At 38.8% G+C, this 22,990-nt stretch overlaps 1 protein-coding gene across 1 annotated transcript in view; it reads right to left on the bottom strand.

The window, feature by feature from the left end:
- The window catches only part of LOC149206093 (26S rRNA (cytosine-C(5))-methyltransferase NOP2B-like), an 83,016-nt gene extending 64,611 nt beyond the window's left edge, over positions 1 to 18,405 (bottom strand). The window contains exons 1-8 of the mRNA XM_089395298.1: positions 17,981 to 18,405; positions 17,740 to 17,888; positions 17,514 to 17,577; positions 17,244 to 17,377; positions 17,030 to 17,113; positions 16,664 to 16,738; positions 16,514 to 16,585; positions 16,288 to 16,361 (exon numbers count right to left, since the gene is read on the bottom strand). Of these exons, the coding sequence (XP_089251424.1) occupies positions 16,288 to 16,361; positions 16,514 to 16,585; positions 16,664 to 16,738; positions 17,030 to 17,113; positions 17,244 to 17,377; positions 17,514 to 17,577; positions 17,740 to 17,888; positions 17,981 to 18,266 (938 nt within the window). The 5' untranslated portion in view covers positions 18,267 to 18,405. The remainder of the gene's footprint in view (positions 1 to 16,287; positions 16,362 to 16,513; positions 16,586 to 16,663; positions 16,739 to 17,029; positions 17,114 to 17,243; positions 17,378 to 17,513; positions 17,578 to 17,739; positions 17,889 to 17,980) is intronic.
- Positions 18,406 to 22,990: the final 4,585 nt, after the last annotated feature.

The following is a 22,990-nucleotide window of genomic DNA, read 5'->3' as shown; positions in this document are numbered from 1 at the left end:
ACTCCGGTTCGGAAACGGCCGAGGGTCGGCTCCGACTCCGACTTCGACTTGGTATCGACTCGGCCGGTTTGATTTCAATGACTCGGTTGTTGTAAAAAATACATTAAATATTCATTTTTATTAAATAAATAAATAATTAGATAAACAAAACTTGGTAAAAAAAAATAATAATAATAATTAAGATTTTCATTCATGTTTCCAAACACAAAGCTTTAGAATATAGAGAGAAGACAACATATGATCAAAGTAGGCTCATGAATATATCCATTATATCAAAATGGCACCCAGTGCACTGTCCAATACATACATGATATAGAGATCAAAACAAAAACACATAACCAAGGAGGCTCTAAATGGCCTCTACAACAAAAGTAAATTGTAAAACATCACTAGTCACCAGTACTACTAGCTACTGCTAGAGGAGCCAACATCATCTAGCTCAGACTCTGAATCAGAGTCAGACAGGGAAACCCATGGCTCCTCCTCATCATCATCTCCAACTGCAACTGTAGAAATGGTAGCACTAGCAGGCTATGCAGTAGCTGCACACTGAGATAGACGAGATATGCGCTTTTGTCTTGGCTGAGCAAAGGAAGTGCCTACAACTGGAGGACTTGGGGCTGAGCCTGAGGCTGGTACAAGTGGATTTGCATTCAACTAAACATTATGTTCAAGTGATGCCTCCATCTGCAAATCCAAATCAAGATCCTCATCAGAATCAAACTCTGTTGGATGACTCTCCACTAACCAATCTAATGTTGGATCAATATCTTCCAACACAGTGGGATCTAAATCAGGTCTTTTGTTCAGCAATTGGTTGCGTCTGAGTCGGAGGTTGTGTTGGACATAGGCTAGATCATTTAACCGTTTTTTATCCAAACGGTTTCTCTTCTTCGTTTGAATCCTCTCAACGGCAGACCAATTGTGCTCGCACCTAGTAGCACTACAAGTTTGACTCAAAATAGGAATTTCAAACTTCTGCAATTGAGGATAATGGCTACCAAAAGCCTCCCACCATTGTGCTACAAAAAACATAGTAGTGTAAAGAGTTAGCTCAACAAATTATATCCAACAATCAACTTTCAAATTATAAACAATTTAACAAAATAAGAATTTGAAAATTGAAATTTTTGTTTACCTAGCTCATCTGCTTCCCTTGCAATCTTTGCTAGGTTCTTGCCAAAGGTACTTGTGGCTTTGTTGAAACAAGTGACATGTTGGTGTATCTCCAGTTGATCACTCTCCAATGGGATCATGCGATCAATGCAGTCAATCAATCCATCTCTAACCTCCCCACCCAAAGCTCCTACCTCCAGAGCTTTATAATGATACTTTGGGTTCAAAAAATACCCAGCTGCATGTATAGGGCGATGGAGTTGATTGTTCCATCTTTCATCAATGATTTTCCAAATGGGACCATACTTAGCCACTCTATGCTTGTATGCCCTCTTTATTTACTCCTTTGCTTGATCCATAGCCTCATAAATGAAGCCCATAGCCAATCTTTCCCCATCCACCAACCACAACACCTTAACCAGTGGCTCAGCAACCTTCACAATCTTTGCTGCCTTTTTCCAAAATATTTCTTCATTAACTTTCTTTTTCAAATCTTTGCCATCCTATTTGTTAGACCACTGGCTTTGATTCCATTCATCACTGGAAAACATCTTTTGCAAGTTTCTATGTTGGGAAAGCATAGATTGCAATGTCAAAAAATGAGTTGCAAATCTAGTGATGGCAAGCCTAATAATATCTCTGCCCCCTATGTGTCTCCTCATCAGGCTCAAAATCCATGAATGATTGTAGATACATTTTGTTATGCTTTTGGCATGATCTACAGTGTTCTTGACCCAATCTAATTTGCCAATATCCTCAAGCATGAGGTCTATGCAATGTGCAGCACATGGGGTCCAAAAGATGGTTTTGTGTTTTTCCTCTAATAGTTTACCAGCAAGAACATAGTTAGAGGCATTATCTGTGATGACTTGAACAACATTAGCCACCCCCACCTCCTCAACAACCTCATCCAATAGCTGAAACAACAATTGTCCATCTTTCACCCTATCAGATGCATCAACTGATTTTAGAAACATGGTTCCATGTGGGCAAAAAGATAAGAAAGTTTATGATGGTACGGTTCCTTAAATCAGTGCATCTATCTGACATGATGGTACATCCTGTTTTGCCCATGAGTTTTTGAAATCTTTCAAATACTCATCAATTGAGGAAATTTCTTTCTGCAAACGAGACCTATTAAAATTGGCAACTAGGGCCAGCCAAACTCCATGTGGTCATCTTATTTATGGCAACTGATATTTTTCTTGGATCCCTCTCATCAAGAGGGTGTAGGATTGATCTAAAGATCATCCGATTCCGATAAGTATTCATGGAGTTATGAATTTATTTGTGTTATAAGACAATTCGTCAAGGTCGGCCAGCAACCAAATAAACCCCACATGTGCTCAACATTTTAGTATAAAAAGAGATGACTTGAGAGTCATTTCACACACACTTCTATCTTGATTTCTCTCTACTTGTCTTGGGTTTTAGTGGAAGAGAAATCTAGGAGTGGAAGCCCTAGACGATGGAGGAAAAAAGACTAAGGGAGCTGCCCTAAAGGAGAAGCCCTAGCCCTAGACGCTGTGAAAGAAGAAATCAAAAATGTTGTCAAGGAAGCATGCCCTAGCCGAAGTCTTGGAAGAATCCTATCACAGCAAAGAGAGGCCCTAACACTGTCCAAAAGGCAGCCCTAAACACAGTCTAAGAGCAGCCCTAAACGTTGTCAAAAGGCAGCCCTAGACGCAGTCTAAGAGAGGCCCTAACGTTGTCCAAAAGGCAGCCCTAAACGCAGTCTAAGAGCAGCCCTAAACGCTGTCAAAAGGCAGCCCTAGACGCAGTCTAAGAGAGGCCCTAACGCTGTCCAAAAGGCAGCCCTAAACGCAGTCTAAGAGCAGCCCTAAACATTGTCTAAAGGGCAGCCCTAAATGCTGTCTAAAGGCAGCCCTAACGTAGTCTAAAGGGAGCCCTAACGCTAACCTACGGTGCCCTAGATGCAGGCCTAATACGGCTGAAAAGGTGGGTTGTAGGTGACCCTCAAAACAAGGACAGCATGAGAGTTTGAGGACTCAAACATGCCCAGGACAGCAATGCTAATAAATGGGACAGCTAGGCTACATGGTGTTGCTAAGACACATGGGATAGCAGCAAGGTATAGCATGACTATTAGGGACAACAGCTACACCTATATATCTAGGCAGCAGTGGCAAGGGACAACTGTATAGTAAATGGGACAGCAAAGGAATGCTAAGGCAAGCATGGTGTTGCAAGCACATGAGACATGTTGTGTGTCAACATGGTTCAACATACCACTTCAGACAGTTGTGTGGCAACATGATCAGCTTCAGACAATGATGGAACAGTAGCATGTTGGGACAGAACTATGATGGGACAGCAATGACATTGATGGGACAGCAACATGTTGGGACAGAACTATAATGGGACAACAATGATATTGTGCAGCAATGGCACAATGGGATAGTAGCAACAGCAAGGTGCAACAAGTACATGGTGCAGCTAGGTGCAACAATAGTACTTGGGACAGCAATGATGCTTGGTGCAGCAGGTACATGGTACAGTCATGATTCGTGAAGCATGATGAGATGCAACATAGTGATGATGGGTGCAGCATGGTGAGGTGCAACATAATGACGAAACTCAGCGCAATGATAGGTGAAGGAATCACCTTGGAGAATCAGTTGAAGCGGCGTGTCTTCAACTGATCTCACATATCATCTTCTTCAAGATGATCTATTAAATGTATTATCTCTCTCTCTCTCTACTGAACTATTGAAGAACATATAAGAAGAATTGATCAAGGGTTTCCCTACATTGGGGTTTGTCCCTAGCTAGCGCCACATCTTGTGTCCTCTTATCTTGGCTTGTCTTCTGCAATTTATGTTTATGTTCTATCTGCAATTTACTTTAATGCTGATGTGATTGCTAATCTGGAAAAGATATTGAGCTAACTGTGAAAATTGAAATAAATTGTTGTTAAACACACATGGGCAGCGATAGAATATGAAGGATAAATCATGAGAGTACAATTTTTATTAACAAATGATTTACATTTATAGTACAATATGTGACCGTTGGGTTCCACATCCCAAGGTCTCCTGGACTCCTTTTGTCCATTCGGCTTCCACACTAACCCATTGAGGATTAGGTGTCCAACATTCCCCCCCTTAATCCAAAGGGTTATGTATGAGTCCAAGAAGAGAGCTATAATTCAAAATCTGCAAAAATGCATGGCAACACTAGGTTGAATATGCTCTCTGAAATGTTGGTATATACTATAAAGGGCGGTGGTTTAACGATGACCACCAACACTAGAACGCTTAGTGCAGTTCCCGAAACTCTTCCAAAACTGGCAAGAAGCTGAAGTCTTTTGCTAGAGGAAGTGCTCCTATTGTTTTGAAGAGGGAAACCTTCAACCATGAAAGGGAGGTCTCACCCCGCATAAAAGGGAGAACTTCAACCTAAAAAGGGAAGTCTCAACCTGTGATGGTTTAAGGATGACCAACAACTCTGGAATGCTTAATGCAATTCCTGGAACTCTTCCAAATCTGGCAAGAAGCTGGTGTCTTCTGCTAGAGGAAGTGTCCTCAATTTTGTTCCTGGAATTCTTCCGAAACTGGCAAGAAGCTGCAATCTTCTGCTAGAGGAAGTGTCCCAGATTGCCAATTGAAGGCATGCTCACGGGCATCTTTGTCTCTGGCTACAACTCTGAAACTGGTGTGGCAGGTTGTGGCTCAGGCTCGCTTGATGTTACTTTGAAGCTTGTAGATGACCATCATTTCCCCCTGTCAAATACAAGGTGAGATGACGGAGAAAATTCAACTGCAAGACTGTTCAATACTCTGGAACAAATTCTGACATGTGTTTGGAATATCTTCTTGGCTGTTGATGCCCATTGCCAAGAAGCGATCCATCCAAGATGAATCTTTGTTCTTGCAGGACATTTATTTCTGAAGCATCTGTGTGAAGAATGATTGGTTTTATGACAGTGCTTACATGGATGAAGATCAAAACAATGATCTTTCAAATGGCCAACTCGGTCACAGTGTTGGCATTTCACAATCTGTTGTTGTTGTTGTTCTTGCTGTGGAAGAGGCGCAGAGTCTGGAACAGCTGGATGTGAACTGTCATGAAGAGCAGGTGAACTGTCATGAATGAATCCAGCACTCTGAAACTGAATGGGATTTGAGTAGTCTGGAATATGAAAGGACAAGTCCTTCTCATATCCAAGACCAGTTTTGTGCTTGTTGTGGACAAGCTGTTCCCAAGGTCTGATGATGGGCTTGGGAAGTGCAGACTGAGTTTCTGCATCTGCATCTAAATCTGAACCAACTGTAACATTAATGACTTGCTTTTGATGGGTTGCAGTCTCAATGTTCTGAACAGAAACATGTTCAGAATGATGACTCCTCTGTTTTAATTCTTCTTGCTGAAGCTGAGATTCAAGCTGTAAAAAATCAATTTTCTCTTGTGCATTTTGTAGACATATTTGAACATGAGCAAGATTGACTTTGCTGATTTTTACTGTGTCTTCAACAGTACATCGTATCAGGGTTTTGAGGAACTCTAATACTTCACCAATTAGAGCCATTTATACCTTAAAAACTGATCACAACTACTACTTAATGCAGAAAAGTAATACCCACTCACAGTACACAGCAATATCCTTATAAATGTGCAGCAAATGATCAGTGTGCAACAAGAAGCAACAGGTAGAATTCGAAGATGCTGAAACCGGATCAACTTGAATTGCTTTACAGTAGGCCAAGAAAGTCTTGAAGCATACCAGGAAGCAACTTAAGTATTCATTCAACACTATAATTCTTTCTTTCTCAAAATTTGCAAGGAGTCAACAAACTAGATAATGCAGATTGGTTCTTATTGAAAACTTTTATATCTCAACACCTGATATAGTCATATAATCTCAGTAATAGCATCTACAATAGACCAAGTTCTGGCACCCAATTTCGTTAGCTCATCAAAACTATCTCTTGAATATAAGTCTTATAGAATATCAAAAAACTGCAGCAATGTCTCTGAAAAAGAACCAAACAATCATACAACTTGTTTGCAGTTATATCCAAAATAACTCAAAAACAATGTTGGGAAGAGTTCAACTTTAGCAACTGATTTTTTTTTTCAATGATGAAATTGATGCACCTCAAGCAGTTCCTTCTAAAGCTGAAGTAGGTCTTCCACCTCCAGCTATTGCAAGTACAGTTAAAAAACCACTGGTAGCAAAGAGAATTGTTGGAAATAAAACTGGTGAGCTTGGTGTCAAAAAGGCTTACAACTAAGCCAAAGGAGGATCTTTATGATCAAAAGCCAAAAGAACTTGCATCTACTAGCATTCCTTCAAGTGCAACTACAGCAGTACAAGATGCCTCTTGCCCTTCTCGGTTCACATACATGGAGAATAATTCCAATTCAAACTCAAATGGTGGAGCACATATCTCTGGTCATGTTCCTCCTGTCGCTGGAGCAGCGTTCTTAGCATGGACATTTTCCACACGAGATATACAGGAACACATTTGCCACCCTTGCAAAATAGTCACAACAACATTGTGTCAATATGAATCTTAATTTGAGCCTCTAGCTATCAAGCTCTCGGATATTGAAGCTCCATTAGAACCCTTTGCGCTCTATCATGATTTTAATTGCTCTCTGCCTGTCATGCCCCCAAATGCTAATGTTTTGTGCATATTTTCTATTCTAAAAAATATGCTTCTTGGTAAAATTCGTCGAGCATTTGATAGACTCTGGTAACACGATGAACGTATGACTAGTTTGGGAGTTGTTTGAAAACTAGTGTTATTAGAACGGTGTCGGTCTAACTCAGAATGGTGGTATTAAACTACGTCCAGGTTGGCTCAAACTTGAAGCAAGTAATGTATTGATTTTACAGGTGGACACGTATAGATATATGAACAGCGTAATAGGGTAATACATATATATATTCAACGATGAAATATGGGAATACCACCGGGGACTATGGGAGAGTCAGCATATGTGTAGTACAAACAACGTATATGCAGTCAACACACAAACAATAATAACGATACCAAGGACAGCGTGAGAGTGGTAAGGAAGGTGGAGGTTCCAACAGCGTTCTGACACCAACAGCGTTCTAAAAGCGTTCCAGCAGCATGATACCAACAAGAATCAGTACTGAATCATCTTCCTTTACTCCATCAAATTTTTCACATTCTCTGAATGCCAAAATCAAATCCACCTCTCCTCCTTTCGTAGCCAGAATGGTCCCAAAATTATTTACTAGACACAGTCGGACGAGAGTAAATATTTTCTTTTGTTATTATGCCACAGTGAATGAGAAAATCTTTTCAGGAAATCTCAAACGCAGTCACATAATGGAATCATTGGACAAATAGAAAATCCTGTTCAAGCCAAAAATACACTTGCCTCTATTACTCCTCTTTGTCACTACAACAATGAATGCAGTTGGGCAGCAATCCGGCAACTGATTCACCAGCTCCAGATCGGTTCTCGTGTCCAAGAATGAGCAGTAGGTCCTGGGTTTGAGCACCTCGAAGGAATTTCTCCGGTTTCTGAATATGCGGTTATGGGTGGTAGCGTCGCAGGGCCTGTAGCTCAGTGGCAGAGTGCTTGACAAGAGATCAATCAAAATACCTCAAAATATCTCGATGTCAAGAGGACACCGGTTCAAACCCGGTTGGGCCCTCCATTCACTACAAAAGATTGCAGGTGGCTACTATACAAACTTTAAAAAAGGCCCAAACCTGATGAAATTGAAAACGGCAAAGTAGCTCTGGAATGTGTTTCCAATTTTATGGAGTGCAGTCATCTCGAGTCGGCGTTGCCCATGTATTTTAGCAGATGGGAAGCCATTCAGCGAGTCCACATGCACCAGGTAACGATACTGATTGGAAAGACAGGTTCTGGAAAGAGTACTGAGTTGGTACAGTATCTTGCAGACACGGGGTTTGCCAACAAAGGTTCCTTGGTATGCACACAACCCAGGAAAGTTGCCGCAATGTCTCTACAACAAAGAGTTGCGGGAGAATGCATATTCAAGTATTATACCCTTGGCTCTTCTGTGTTTTCTCTCGAATCCAACATTGAGAAACTTCATCACTTTATAAATGGCGGAATAACGAGACGGTAAGTGCCCGACTCGATGGCTTCATCAAAGGCTCTGGCAAAAGGAACCTCTGGAAGATCCGGTAGCAGGAATCCGGCGTCTTTACCGACTATAGCAAAACATATGATATCAAAATTCAGGCGGAGAAAAATGTCCTGTATATCCAACGAAGATTTCTTCTTGCGCGATTCTTCTAGCACTGGAATCAGTCTTTCCAGGAATAGTAATGACAGTTCTGACACACAGGAAGGCCGCAGGAAGGCAAGGTGCTCAGTAGCGTCAAGTATGCATGGAACGTTACAGGTAATGAAGACCAGGCCAACGCTATTCAAGGCAGCTCAGACATAGGTAATGAAGACTAGGCCAGCGCTATTCAAGGCAGCTCAGACATAGGTAATGAAGACCATGTCAGCGCTATTCAAGGCAGCTCAGACACAGGTAATGAAGACCAGGCTGATATAAAACATTTGAATTTGCAGACCTAGCACACCAATTTTACTATTTCAGGATTATGGGTAGAGGTGCAGGACTGACATGCACATAAAAGGCCACAGAAAAACAAGCGGCTCACATTTGAGCAGGGCAGGAGATCGCCCGCTCTGATACCATGTTAAACACACATGGACAGCAATAGAATATGAAGGATAAATCATGATAGTACAATTTTTATTAACAAATGATTTACATTTATAGTACAATATGTGACCGTTGGGTTCCACATCCCAAGGTCTCTTGAACTCCTTTTGTCCATTCGGCTTCCACACTAACCCATTGAGGATTAGGTGTCCAACAATTGCTCTAAGCATAGAACATACCTAAAATTAAAAAGACCCCCTTAATTCATGCATAGTAGGGCCTTTGAAGCCCTTTCCAGCAGCAAATATGGCATCAAACATAGGCTCATAATATGGTGAACGGGAAGCATTGAAGGGGATATCAGCATCATACCACCATCTAGCTATGTAATCACAAGCAATCTCCCTCAATTCTTTCTTCCAATGGTCATCTAAAGTGGGTTGTAAAGTTCTACAAAAGTTCTACTAGCTTGAGGACCATGTGCATCTGATGGAGAGGAGAGTGTGACAGTGAAATAACTTTTGATATTCATATCACCCTTCTTTTTCATTTTACCCTTACCCTTTTTTTCTTGCATGGACTCCAAAGAGGGAGGAACATAGTGGAAGGGGTTGGATGCATCAATACAAGGGATAGAAGAAGAGCTCTCAAAATCAAAATGGGGGTTGGTCACTGTTGACACCTAATCATAGGAATTGGGTGAACAACTGTAATTAGTGTAAATAAATAATATAGTAAATGGAGAGTCATCGGGAGATGAACTGAACAGTCACTCTCTCTTGTATATAATAATAAACAACCTGAATGAATAATACAATTACATTTGAGGAGTTACCTCCTGGTCTGACATGGTATCAGAGCCAGCGCCATTTTTGGCTTCCCTCTCTGCTTTGTAACTCCCTTCTGCCTATTCTGCCTATGTTCTGCCTATTTTGCAGAACTGACCTCTTGTAACCACTCCACAGGTGTGCCTCTATCAAGAATTTGATAACCGTTTTGCAGGTTTTCCCCTCTCTGGCAACTGCTGCAGACATTCGGTTGGTTATGTGAGGCAACTGCTCCATGGTATTGGCCCTCTGCCTTCCCTAAAAAAATTCATGGGTACTTGCTTTGACACGGAGTTTTAGACTGTGACTCTCAGATTGACCGTGAAGAAAACCTGTAGATTACATGCCTTATTATCTATTCTAATATGTTTTTAAGTGGGTTGTACTGGTGAATTTTGAAAGAGGCATTTTATTTGAGTCCTGTATAGGATGTTTTTAAGTGGGTTGTACTGGTGAATTTTGAAAGAGACATTTTATTTTGTCAAAAATGTGCTTGTTTTCATCAGAGATACAGGTCTTGAATGTGTGCTTTGTTGATAGTTAGACATTGAGGTTCAATTTTTGTGTGGACCATCTCTAAATCAAACCTTCTGAAGTGGAAGCCTTACATTTGTACTCACCTGTTGGGTTTTGTGAGCATGTCCATACCTCTGTTATATACATTAAAATTGTAGTTTTTTTTTTTACAAACAGAACTGCAATTTCTTACAGCTTATTGGCAGCAAAAGTATATTTTTTTTTAAATGCACTCATTAATATCTATTGTGGGAGTGGTCCTGAATGGGAAGGAAAATTATCCTGAGTGGTCTCGGAAAATTGTGGGAGTAGTCCTGAATGGGAAGGAAAATTATCCTGAGTGGTCTCAGAAAATCAAACACACTCTCATTTTTAATGAGTTGTGGAAAGGAGTGTGTGTTGGAAACGGAGATAAAGAGCCAGAACAACGTACCTCAGACAAGGAATTCGCCATTTGAGAAAATAACAACAATAAGGCTTATGCATTGATTGCAACGTCAGTAAATGAAGAGGTGAATCGCCATATTTCGCCATTTTCAAATGCTTTCTAAGCCCTAAAAAAACTGAAGGAACTCTATGACTCACACTCTGCAGTTGAAGTTGTTCAACTCATGATTAAATTGTTCACCCTTGAATTACAAAATGATGATCCTCTTGCTCTTGCATCAGAAGTAAAATCTATTATGCATGATATCAAAGTCACTAATGTTGAACTGGACATTCCTCTGATAGCTTTTCTCAAGGCACTTTATCCCACTTACTCAAATTATCTTGAGTCATTGCAAGCAAATGGAAACCTCAAAGATATTACCTTTGACTCCCTTGTGAAAAAATTCGTTGAAAGAGAGAAAGCTTTTGGGAAGAAGACAACTCCTCAATCTTCTGAAGAGGTTGTGTGCCGTGCACATAGAGAGAAAAGATTCTTCCAGAGGAAGAGGTGGTCGAAGAGGAAGAAGAAGAAATTTCAAAGGCAGGGGGACAGACACTCTCAAGGAGAAAAGTCAGATTTGCACTGCATACGCTGCAAAAGAGATGGATCACATGATGCATCCACATGCAAGTTGCCTTGGGACAGAATTGAGCATGAAAGAAACCAACCCAAAGGTAAAACTAATGACAAAGAGAAAGGTAAAGCATCTGCATCCACTCACTATGTTGTGGCACACTGTAATATTGGAGTAAATGAAGACTCATTTAATGCTTCACTTACTTCTTGGGAAAATGATTGGTTGCTTGATTCAGGAGCAACTTGCCACATGACTTTTAGAGGAGATTTTTTTGAAGAATTTACTGACAATGTTGATGGAGCAGTGTACTTTGCAGACAAATCAAAACTCAAGCCATCAGGGCTTTGGTACAATCAGGCTTAAATTGCCTAGTCTTCCAGACTTTCTTCTGCTTCATGTTTTATATCTCCCACAATTGAGGAGAAACTTGTTGTCCTTGGTCCACATCCGCCAGCAAGGACACTCCATTCATATGTTTGATGGCAAGATTGAGGTGAGAAAAGCATCAGACCACTCACTTGTCATGACGGGGATAGAAGAAGAAAGGCTTCTCAAGCTGCAGGGCACCTCTGCTCATGCACAAAATTTCTCATACAATTCTCATTGTGAAGAAGGTACATTTCCATCAAGTTTATTATGGCATGTTAGATTTGGACACTTGAACTATGACAGCCTCTGCTTATTGAAAAAAATGGTGTTACTGGTTTGCCTACAATTCCTAGGAAACTTAAGCAATGTGATCCTTGCATTCTAGGAAAGCATAGCAAACAATCTTTTCATGATTCACATTCCAGAGCACATAGAAAACTTGAACACATTCATTCAGATTTATATGGTCCAATGCATGTTCCTTCTGCAAATGGAAATAAATATATGATGACATTTATTGATGACTACACCAGAATGTGTTGGGCTTATTCATTGAAGAACAAATCTGATGCTTTTCAAACATTCAAGAACTTTCATACATGGATTGAAAATGATGCACAATCTCATATTGGCTCTATTCGCACTAATAATGGAAAAGAATACACTTCAAATGAATTTGAAAACTATATTCGCCAACATGGGACCAAACATCAAACAATTGTTCCTTATAATCCCCAACAGAACGGAGTAGCTGAAAGAATGAATAGGACAATCTTAAATATGGTGCGCTCCATGATGTTTTTCAAAAATGTAAAATCGATGTTTTGGGCTGACGCAGTTTTATGTGTTGTATATGTAAATAATAGATGTCCATTTAATGTTATTAGAAACAAGACTCCTTATGAAATGTGGTATGGGCACATTCCTTCAGTAAAGCATCTCAGGGTCTTTGGTTCCACATGTTAAGCCTTGATACCAAAGGTACATAGAAACAAACTTGGTGCAAAATGTCGTAAGTGTATCTTCCTGGGGTATTCAAACACCTCCAAAGCATATCGTCTCTATGATGAAGTCAATAAAAAGTTTTTTGTATCTAGAGATGTAATCTTTCTTGAATCATCCAAAACTGACAATGTTGTTGAGCGGCAACTTGATCGCTTGGATAGATTCGCAAATGCAAAATCATTTCAAGAATTTGATAATCAAATTCCACATCTTGAAGGGGGGATTCCTATACTAGATCAACCTGTGGAATCTTCTTCTGAAGCACTCTCTCCCCTGCATGAAACTCCAACAATGGATGATACTTTGAGTGATGTGATTGACAGAATTAGGAGACTCAATCTTGATTCAATCCCAACTCAATCAACGGAGCAGCCTGGACCATCTCAGAAAGGTCCCCCAAAGTGGCTGACAAAGACACTTGAAAGTGTTCATCCTGATGAGGTTGGAAAGACAGGAACTATAAATTCAACCTGGCAAAATGGAGGTGATGTAGATGACTCTGATTCAACTATTAATATGGATGTTTTTTATGATTGTGAATTGGATTTGTCTACAAATTTTGAACAAACTTCCTTCAAAGAAACTGCTTCTCATGATGAATGGAAAGAAGCAATGCAAAAGGAGTATGATGCCTTGATAAAGAATGGCACTTGGAAGCTGGTTGATCCTCCATTGGGAACCAAACCAATTGGTTGCAAGTGGGTCTACAAGAACAAGTATAAAGAGCATGGCTCACTTGACAAGCACAAAGCCAGGCTTGTGACAAAAGGTTTTGCACAGAAGGAAGGGGTCAATTATGAGGAGACTTTTGCCCCCACAGCAAAATGGGCTACCATCCAGACACTCTTTGCCCTAGCAGCTCAGAACAATTGGAAAGTCCATTAAATGGATGTAAAAATTGCTTTCTTGAATGGAGATCTAAAAGAGAATGTTTTTATGTCCCAGCCTGAAGGATTTGTTGTAAAAGGACATGAACATAAAGTATGCAAACTTGTGAAATCCTTGTATGGCCTCAAACAAGCACCGTGAGCCTGGTATGAAAAACTAACTGAGCATCTTCTGAAATTCAATTTCAAACATTATGATCTTGATGATGTGACTTTGTTTATCAAGAAGGTTGGCAAAACAATTGTATATCTTGTGGTATATGTAGATGATCTTTTGATGACAAGGAACAATGAGAGCTACATTGCATCCATAAAGAAGGAATTGAGGAAAGGTTTTGAAATGATTGATTTGGGCTATGTTCATTACTATCTTGGTATTGAAATAACTCAACATCCGAAGTCCATATTCCTTTCTCAAAAGAAGTACATTGGAGATCTGTTGAACAGATTTGGCATGACTGAATGCAATCCTCTGACTACTCCAATGGAACAAAACTTAAAGCTCACATCCATTGAAGGAAAAGAATTTGAGGAAGTAACAAAGTATAGACAGTTTGTAGGAAGTCTCAACTACCTAACTACTACCAGACCAGACATTTCGTTTGTTGTTGGAATCCTCTCCGGGTTTATGCAAAAGCCTTGTGAGGGACATTGGTCAACTGCAAAAAGAGTTCTAAAGTACTTGAAGGGAACTCAAGATTTGGGAATCAAGCATACACAGGTGGGTGACTTCAGCTTGATTGGATAGTCTGATTCAGACTTCGATGGAGACAAAGAAACTGAGGTATCTACTTCGGGTTATGCTACGAGTCTTGGATCAGGAGCTGTCTCCTGGAGATCACGCAAACAATCAGTTCCAGCAGATTCCACAACAAAGGCAGAATATGTGGCAGCAGCTGAGGCAACAAAAGAAATTGTGTGGCTCAGGAAAATTCTTGAAGATTTGCAAGTAAAACAAGTACAATCGACTCCACTCATGATTGACAATACCTCGACAATAAAGTTGGCCAAGAACCCAAAGTTCCATGATCGAACAAAGCACATCAATACAAAATATCATCTGATTCGACATCATGTTGAGGCCAAAACAATCCATCTTCGCCATTGTTCCACTAATGAGCAAATTGCAGACATCTTCACCAAAGCGCTTGGAAGAGAAAAGCTTGAAAGATTCAGAACGATGCTTGGACTCACCAACATCCCTTCAGATTAAGGGGGGAATGTTGACACCTAATCATAGGAATTGGGTGAACAACTGTAATTAGTGTAAATAAATAATATAGGAAATGGAGAGTCATCGAGAGATGAACTGAACAGTCACTCCCTCTTGTATATAATAATAAACAACCTGAATGAATAATATGATTACATTTGAGGAGTTACCTCCTAATTGACAGTAGCCATCATTTGTTGTATACTCCTCTTCCTCGCCTAGCTTTTTCTTCCTGAAACTTCTCAAAGCTATTTAACAACTCCTTCCTAATCTCCCCAATTTGTGGTGATTCACATGGAGTAATTTGGCCTCTAATACCTACCAAGTGTTGTTTCAACCTATGAATGCCCCCAGGACCCTCCTTAATTTTTCTATGGCAAAATTTGCAATGCATTTGATTATCAACCATTTCAGCATATGCCCAAGCAGCATCTTTCACTCTAGGAGCCATTTTTTGACTTGGAAATGAAAGGAAAAAATCTGAAAATGAAAACAAAAAAAATAGCATTGCTTCAATGTTCATTTCTTTTACAAAAAACACTCTTTTCAATTTCCAGATTTGCACAAAAAAAAAATAAGCAAAAACAGATTTTAGAAGTGAAAAAAAATACCTCTAGGCACAAACCGCCTCCTCAATGCTGCTCCAATGGCTGCCCAAGAAGCTCCTCACTGCTGCTCCAATGCTTGCCCAAGACTCCTCACTACTGCTCCAAAAACAAACTCCACAACTCTTCACAAATTCTCACACAAATGCAATGAGATAGCTGTGAGGAAATGAGAGGGGTTGGGTAGCTTTTATAGGGTTGGGAGAGGTAAATGGACCTCAAAATAACCCTAAGCCAAATTAGAATTGGTTGTGGGGTCCTTTTCCCCCCCCAAAAAACTCCGCAAGCCGCAATTTAGCCACGGTGACCTAGCTGGCCGAGTCAGTCACCGGCTCGGTAACAACCTAGCCAAACGAATCGTTTCGGCCACCGAGCCAACCCAACCAGGCACTGGCTCGATCTGGCTCAGTCGTTTCGGTTTCGACTCGGTCGTTTCTTAAAACAGTGCCTATGACATAGGTCTATGTACTAACCATGTGAATTTTTTCTAGTTAGTGATTCAATTTTTATGCCACTCATTTTCTCTGGCTCTAGTGCAAAATGGGAGTTTGTGAAAGGGGAGGAAGAATAGTTGTAAAGATCTTATGGGGGATTCTAAGCTCTCTTTAGCTAGAACTTAATAGCAAGTCTCTGCTTTCTTTAGCTAGAATTTAACAGCGAGTCTCTAGTTGGCTCTTAGATCTTAGATCTTACTATCTTTCTACTTTTAGCACTGTTCTATGTTGGTACTTTGTACCAACACTAGATGTACCTTTTTAGTTCCTTTGACATAATTGTGCAGTCTTATATTGGACATGAATAAAACTATTGTATTATCATATCTTAAATGCAATGTCCTACCAAATTGGTGATGGATTATCCTAGGCTTCAAGCACTCAATGCTCAACATCTTTGTATACTTCACATGGAAAAGCTTCCATTGTAAATAAATTGAGTTGGAAATAAAAGAGGAAAACTTACTGCAATCAACGTTCTCATTCAAGGATTTGCTTGACAAACAATTTATAATTGCAGAACGTAACAAGTATCTATGTACAGCAAAGAATGTATAAGCTAAACTTTTACACTACCACAAACATTGTACTTACGCCATATCTAAAATTCGCTCTTTTTCTTGAGGAGCCAGTGCCATTACCGGCAAGAATGAGCTAGCACTTTGCAGCTGTTGACATGGAGCAAACTTACGAATTAGCTCAACCAATATAAATTATTAAATTTCATTAACAAGAGATAAGTTTTCCACTCTTAAGTAGTCATTAAAGAAGTAGAAAAGCAACTAAGTTAACATTGCGGTTATGACTGCAACATCATTACCATGTAATGGCCAGCCATGTACTCTGGAGTAGCACCAATAGGCACTTGAGAATCATATACAGTCAACCCAACCTGAACCCAAGTAACATCAGCTTACATGGAAAGTAAAACACTCAATGCAAGCACAAATGAAAACTGAGAAGAATTTACCTTGGACCATTTACCAAGAGGATCAAGGTTCACCCCTCGATTGATCAGAACGCCAGCAAGATCACGCCTTCTAGTCTGTAGATATGTTCCAGCTTATTCATATGAGATATGCCAGATAAAATTAACATGCTGCAAGTGTGAAAAGTTTTCATGCTTTACCAAAAGCATAAAAACTAAGTCTCTCCAAGCAACATCCTTTAGGATACAACCTATGATTGACTCTACAATGCATTCAAAAGATTTTCCGAATTTCCAGATGATATACTCCCAACAGAAACGATTGATGACAGTTCTAACCTTGACCCAATCCGAGCTAGCAAAAAGCGGTTCATTCAAAATTATATGTCAACGATTCACGTGGTTTACCTTTAAAGTGTTTGTACGAAGGCAAGTAGGACGGCTAATTTCGTTTGCTTCGATCAGTTCTACCACCTCAGCAACAGGAAACATCTGAACTTCAGAGGCCACGGTTCACAAAGATTTAATAACGATTTAACGCCATTTAAACGTTACTAAACTGCACTACTAGCAAATAAATAAAATGCTAAGCCAAGGAAATTCTCAGAGGCCGCTTCACAACCTCGAGGAAAGTCTGAATTAAATATTCATTATAGCCATAGTAGAGAGACAAATCTGCAACAAGCTGGTTAACATAGTCCTTGCGCATAGTCCCTTCCTGCCTTAAAGCTTTAAAATTGGATAGAACTCGAACAACTGGCCAAAATGAACAATTCAGTAACAGAGCCAACATCAAAGAGTGAACCCAACCAGGTGAAATAAATGGACACCTGTAAACTACATAAAAATACAATGATAATAACAATAATAATAGTTTAAAACAAAGCATTACTCTCTTTTATTCTCCTCTTCAGATTCTGAAGATCAGGCGGCTGCTTTCCTTCTTCTTCCAGCTCCTGCACATCAGTCAACCGTTCATACAGAAATAAATTTTAAGAAGAGGGCTGTTATCACCCTAATTCCATGAACAATTTAAACCCTAATTTCACCTCGGCGGCCATTGCTTAAGCCAGAACAGATCAATTTTCAAAGGAGACCTTCGCGTGAATGTTACTTACTTCTGCAGTAGGCAATCTAAAATCATCAGGCTCTTCCTGGATATTCAACTGTAATTCGGCGTCTGCATCCTCCTGTTCTCGTTCCTTTTCAGCGTCCAGAATACGAGATTTTTTCTCTATGTCAAGCTCCTCCTCTTCGTCGCTGTCCCCTGTGCATTAATTGACAAACGTTCAGCTTCTTCAAAACTAAATCAGTGAGTTTCTTCTCAAGACCAATACAAACTGCTTTCAAAGAACTTGCTTTCATCTGAATCGTCATCGCTAGGCAAGTCCCCCTCGATGAAATCGTCTCTAAGCGGTTCTGCATCGGAGGAATCATCAGCAGAGCCAGAGCCGTGCATTTCCTCTTCGCTCGCCGAGGGTGAGGTGCCGTCCTCGTCGTCGAACAGGTCTTTGTTTTGGTTGTTCTGAACTTTAATCGAATCAATGTGATGGTGTTCAGTGTTGTTTTTCTTGTTCTTGGCCTTGGCTTTGGGCTGACCCTGCAAAGCTCCAGGTTTTCGCTTGTTGCGAACTAGTCCTGCCATGGCTGAGGGGAGTGACCTTTGCTTCAGCGAAAAAACAAAGCAAAGGAAAACAAAATCACAGAAATCCTCTAAAACCCTACACGATGCTCGTGAAGGAAAAAAAATCCCGTTTTTCAACTTTCAATTTCTCTCCTTTTAACGGAAATTCCTGCTTGAATTTTCCTGCTTGAAAATTCCTGATTCATGTGAATATAAAAAATATATATATATATATATATATATTTATTGTGAATATAAAAATAGGTGGGAGAGTTAGTTGAATTAATAGTCTTTATGGGTTTAATTGTTTGGGTTAGGCGACGTGGTAGGAAGTGATTATTTTGAGTAGATCTGTCTATTACAAATATTTGATGGAGATAGAGATTTTTAAAAACTTGAGTTTAAGTTGTTTAATCTATAGAATTTCAGTCTATTAGAGACTTTTAAAAACTTGAGTTTAAGTTGTTTAATCTATAGAATTTCAATGTATTAGAGATTTGTCATGGTGTTAAATCCATTTGTGCATTCAAAAATGTATTTTAAACAACAAAAGATCATAATCTTGCTTGAAATTATATGGTCATTTCGTAAAAAAAACACAAAACAAAACAAAACATTTTGTCTATAAGTTGCAGTATATATGTATATATTCCATCATTGGTACTAAGTTGTAAGGCACACTTTGCTCCTTGGTGATTAACATTAATAAGAATTATTTTTCATTTAATTGATGTGTTATTTTAAAACATAGTTTTGGGGGTTATAATGTGTATTTTTATAGTCGAAGGATAATAGCTTTAGTGATAGCTAGCGGGTTTAATTCCCTCTACATTAGAGCTCTTTTAGCTTGTGTTGCAAAATTTTGAACAAGTTGAAAACCATGATGAGTAATTCCCATAAACCTAATGGGGGTAAGAAAAATTGAATATCTTGGTATTAAGGTAATTCATATATGCTCGAAAGGGCAAGAAATTTTGAATATCTTAACATTGAGGTGAATAGTGGCAACCTTTGTAATTTGATTTTGGGTCTTGCCTAAAATCATCCTTTGAAGTTACCAATTCGTGTGAAAAGAGAGATGTGTATTTTTGTAAAGTGAGCAGTTAGATTATTAAAAAACTATTTTTTAATAGACACAATCATTTTATATATCAATATGGCATTTGATTAGGTTATGATCTTAAAAATATACTATTGTTATTGTTTTTGTTATTGTTGTTATTATCTTCAAGATATCACATTTCGCATGAGATAAAATTCTCAAGGTGCAAACTTTTTTTGAGGGTACAAAAACATAAAGTTTACACTTTGAGGAATTTGATTCTCATTGACATTAGATAGACGTGAGGTTAAGAGCAATATAAATCTAGTTTACCTTTTTCTTAAAATCCATTTTTATTTTTCAAACCAATTTTAAAATCACAATAATCGCAGGGGGTGTGTGTGTGTGTGTGAGAGAGAGAGAGAGAGAGATATTAAACTACAACAAAGGTTATGCCTCTAAAAATCACAATAGTTGCGTGTGCACGTGTATGTGTGTGAGAATGAGAGAGAAAGAGATTAAACTACAACAAAGGTTATGCCTCTTCTTGTCATGTGTGACATTGAGCTCAATTGAGTTGGAACCTGCAAGAGATCCAAACCTAGGGAGCCTCAAATATGACTTGGTTAGGGAGGAATAAAGCGCTCCAACATGATGATTGCATTGAATCTACTCTTGACTTATAGTAAGTCTATAAATTGTTTTTGATTGGCTAACTACAATTAAGCTTACTAGGGTCATAAAAAACTCACAAGGCACTCGCCATCTAATAAGAGTGTTAACCTGCCAAAGGGTGTCAATGACCTTGGGATAAACATTGACCAAGTTTCCAAGGATTCCAATGACCTCTTGAGCCATTGCATTAAAGACAGTAGTCAATGGCTGAGGTAGGATGAGATTGGTTTTCTCCTACTTCAAAAATGTGTTTGTTCAATTGTGTTCAACTCAAGTGGTTAAGAGGATAAATTGTTGTCCTCCCAACTTGAGTTGATCTACCTGGTACAAATATTTCATGGATATAGAGATTTTTAAAAACTTGAGTTTAAGTTGTTTAATCTATAGAATTCCAATGTCCCATGGGTTTTCATGGTATTAAATCCATTTATGCATTCAAAAATGTATTTTAAACAACAAAATACCATAATCTTGCTTGAAATGTTATAGCGAGATTCCGTGAAAAAATATCGTTTTGTCTATAAGTTAGACTAGGCCAATATATATATTCCATCATTTGTACTAAGTTGCAAGGCACACTTTGCTCCTTAGTGATTATCATTAATAAGAATTGTTTTTTAATTAATTGATGTGTTATTTTAAAACGAGTTTTGGGGGTTATAATATGTGTATTTTTATAGTAAAAGGATAATAGCTTTAGTGGTAGCTAGCGAGTTTAATTCCCTCTCCACTAGGGCTCTATTCTCTATAGACATGTTAGTTTTTGTTGCAAAATTTTGAACAAGTTGAAAATCATGATGAGTAATTCCTATAAGCCCGACGGGGCAAAAAAATTGAATATCTTGGTATTAAGGTAATTCCAATAAACTCGAAGGGGCAAAAAAATTGAATATCTTGACATTGAGGTGAATAGTGACAGCTGTTGTAATTCAATTTTGGGTCTTACCCAAAATCATCCTTTGAAGTTACCAATTCACGTGAAAAAGAAAGATGTGTATTTTTGTAAAGTGAGCAGTTTGATTATTAATTTATTTAATTTTATAAACATGATCATTTCTTATATCAATATGGCATTTGATTAGGATATGATCTTTAAAATATATTATTGTTGTTTTTTGTTGTTGTTGCTATTATTTTCAAGATATCACATTTCGGGAGAGATCAAATTCTCAAGGTGCAAACTTTTTTTGAGGGTACAAAAACATAAACTTTTCACTTTGAGGAATTTGATTCTCATTGACATTAGATAGACCTAAGGTTAAGATCAATATAAAGCTAGTTTACCTTTTTCTTAAAATCGATTTTTATTTTTCAAACCAATTTAAAAATCACAATAATGTGTGTGTGTGTGTGTGTGTGTGAGAGAGAGAGAGAGAGAGAGAGATATATATATATAGAGAGAGAGAGAGAGAGAGATATATATATATAGAGAGAGAGAAAGAGATATATATATATATATATAGAGAGAGAGAGAGAGAGAGAGATTAAACTACAACAAAGGTTATGCCTCTAAAAATCACAATAGTTGCACGTGTGTGTGTGTGTGTGTGTGAGAGAGAGAGAGAGAGAGAGGGAGAGAGAGAGATTAAACTACAACGAAGGTTATGCATCTTGTTGTCAAGTGTGGCATTGAGCTCAATTGAGTTGGAACTTGCAAGAGATCCAAACCTAGGGAGCCTCAAAGATGACTTGGTTGGGGAGGAATAAAGGGCTCTAACATGGTGATTGCACTGAATCTACTCTTGACCATAGTAAGTCTATAAATTGTTCTGGTTGGTTGACTACATTTAGGCTTACTAGGGTCAAAAAAACTCACAAGGCACTGGCCGTCTAATAAGAGTGGTAACCTGCCAAAGGGTGTTAATGACCTTGGGACAAACATTTACCAAGCTTCCAAGGATTCCAATGACCTCCCAAGCCATTGCATTAAAGACATTTGTCAAAGGTTGAGGTAGGATGAGATTGGTTTTCTCCTACTTCAAAAATGTGTTTGTGTGTGTGTCAATTGTGTTCAACTCGAGTGGTTGAGAGGATAAATTGTTGTCCTCCCAACTTGAGTTCAAATCCTACTCATATCACGTATGCCTTTCATGGGTTGATTTACATTGGTGAGGGTACATCAATCTCATTCTTGCTTAAGCTCTTTAGATAGGTGTTACTCCTCATATTGCAGGATGACAACTCTAGTGGTTTTTATCACAATATATGATTGTGGCATCCAATGGTGATTTTAACTCTTGTTTGACTAAAAAAAGGCCAAACTCTTGACCACCCTACCTCAAGTAGTCAATGGATGAGGTAGGATGTGATTAGTTTTATCCCACTTCAAAAGGTGTGTTTATGTGCATGTTAATTACGTTCGACTCAAGTGATTGAGAGGATAAATTGTTATCCTCCCCACTTGAGTTCAAATCCTACTCATGACATGTTTTTCTTCTGCAAATTGATTTTGTTAACAAGTGTAACTAGGTTCGGTCTTCATAATGACATGTGTAATTGTGATTTTATGTAATTGATGAAAAGAAGAAAATAAATTTATTTTTGTAGTACTTGAATCATTGGTTTCATGATCAAGGAATTTTATTTTAGTGAAGGTTCCAATTGTGAACCTTTAGGTTTTGTCATCTAGTCATAAAAGTCAAATTGAATCAATTTCATGTATGAAGGACCCTTCTTGGGCATGTTACAATATATGTAAGTCATTGAAAGAGTCAAAGAGACCCTCCAAGACCAATCTCAAGTTCCTCCAAGAAGTCGGCCTCAAGATGATCTCCAAAAGGCATGTTGGCCTAGTCTCCAAGTCAAGTCGGCTTATATTCATGAGTAGATCACTATAAATAGGTAGCTCGACTCTCACTAAAGACAATATTTTCGGTCAAAGCAACCTGAGTGAGAAAGGTGCAAAGAAGTTCGAACTAAGGGTCAATAGTAGCCTGTTGTAGCGGCTACAACCACCCTCCAAAATTTTTCCTTAGCCTGTTTTGGAGCCTCCCTACCAACCTTACACAACACTTTGTCTTGCTTCGTC

This window comes from Pinus tabuliformis, chromosome 1_2 (assembly GCF_031772625.1).
Source record: "Pinus tabuliformis cultivar Carrire ecotype Pingquan chromosome 1_2, CPIR1, whole genome shotgun sequence".
Lineage (NCBI taxonomy): Eukaryota > Viridiplantae > Streptophyta > Pinopsida > Pinales > Pinaceae > Pinus > Pinus tabuliformis.
The sequence above is the reverse complement of the archived record's forward strand: the minus strand, read 5'-3'. Positions and strand labels throughout refer to the sequence as shown.